General features: G+C 45.1%; 2 protein-coding genes across 2 annotated transcripts in view; one reads left to right on the forward strand and one right to left on the reverse strand.

The window, feature by feature from the left end:
* The window catches only part of LOC106528087 (serine/threonine-protein kinase WNK4), a 41,594-nt gene that overhangs the window by 32,598 nt on the left and 7,779 nt on the right, over window positions 1-1,217 (reverse strand). The gene's annotated exons all lie outside the window — the stretch shown is intronic.
* The window catches only part of psmd3 (proteasome 26S subunit, non-ATPase 3), an 11,523-nt gene that overhangs the window by 2,319 nt on the left and 7,987 nt on the right, over window positions 1-1,217 (forward strand). Inside the window, exons 2-3 of the mRNA XM_014023162.1 lie at window positions 632-822; window positions 917-1,057. Coding sequence (XP_013878616.1) covers window positions 632-822; window positions 917-1,057 — 332 coding nt within the window. The remainder of the gene's footprint in view (window positions 1-631; window positions 823-916; window positions 1,058-1,217) is intronic.

Here is a 1,217-nt window from a genome sequence, read left to right on the forward strand (position 1 = left end):
TGCGCTAGCCCCAATGCTATATTGCCTTATATGTATTAGCTCGGTGCTAGCGCGACAAACAAGCTAACCTGTTGTCCTCCATGATAACTATGATTATCATGAGGAGTCTTTAACATTAAGATGTAATCAGGGAGTCAAATATTCACATGTATGAATATATTATTATTAATACTATAATTAGTGAGCGGTGCAGATTTATGTTTGTATCAAACAAGTAGCCTTCATGTTCCTCTGTACCTCTGAAGAAGCCATCAGTCTCAAAAAGAGTGGTGACCCCTGACATAAATATTAACAAAACATTTCCTGTGATTTAAACGGTAAATATCTTACAAAGCTTTAAATGTGTTTACACCAGTTTATGATGCAATGCAGGATTAAACAGTCCTGGTTTTACTAGTACAGGTCTCATTTAGGTTCCATCCAGACCTGGGTCTACAGACCAAACTGGACCTCTGTCTGATCAAACCTGTCTTTTCCTTCCTCGCTTCCAGATTTCCAAAGTGACAATCTCATCTGTCTTTAGGCTGTTTGTTGTTGAACCAATACCTAATAATCAGTCATAGCCTTAGAAATAAAGAACTTTACATGAGTCCTGCCCTCTTCATCACCTCCTCCTCCTCCTCCTCCTCAGACATCAAGGAGCACGTGAAGCAGATCGAGAAGGCCGTGTCAGGGAAGGAGCCTCGCTTCGTCCTGCGTGCGCTGCGAGCGCTGCCGTCCACCAGCCGCCGCCTCAACACCACCGTGCTCCACAAAGCCATCTCCGGCTTCTTCACCAGCAACACCACCACCAGAGACTTCCTGCTGGGCTTCCTGGAAGAGGTGACCTCCCCCAGCAGARCTCACTCTGGTATCTGAAACAGCAAACTGGATCTGTGACCTGATTTTCTGACCGTCCTGTCTCTGTGTGTCTCAGCCCATGGAGACTGTGGACGGAGACGTCCAGTTTCGTCCTCGGACGGGGAAAGCAGCGTTGAGTCCTCTGCTGCCTGAGGTGGAGACGTACCTTCAGCTGCTGCTGGTCATCCACCTGACCAACAGCAAGAGATACACAGAGGTGATCTGTCTGCTCATGTCTCCTGTCATGTTGGGACTTCAGTGTTTAGTAGTTCAAATTTATTCATTTTTCATTTCAAAAACAAAACAAATAAAATGAAAGGCAGCAGACAGAAGAAACAAATCTTAATATCTGCCCCTTTTACCCCGCAAAAATATAT

The sequence above is a fragment of the Austrofundulus limnaeus genome, unplaced genomic scaffold (genome assembly GCF_001266775.1).
Source record: "Austrofundulus limnaeus strain Quisiro unplaced genomic scaffold, Austrofundulus_limnaeus-1.0 Scaffold358, whole genome shotgun sequence".
NCBI classification, from domain to species: domain Eukaryota; kingdom Metazoa; phylum Chordata; class Actinopteri; order Cyprinodontiformes; family Rivulidae; genus Austrofundulus; species Austrofundulus limnaeus.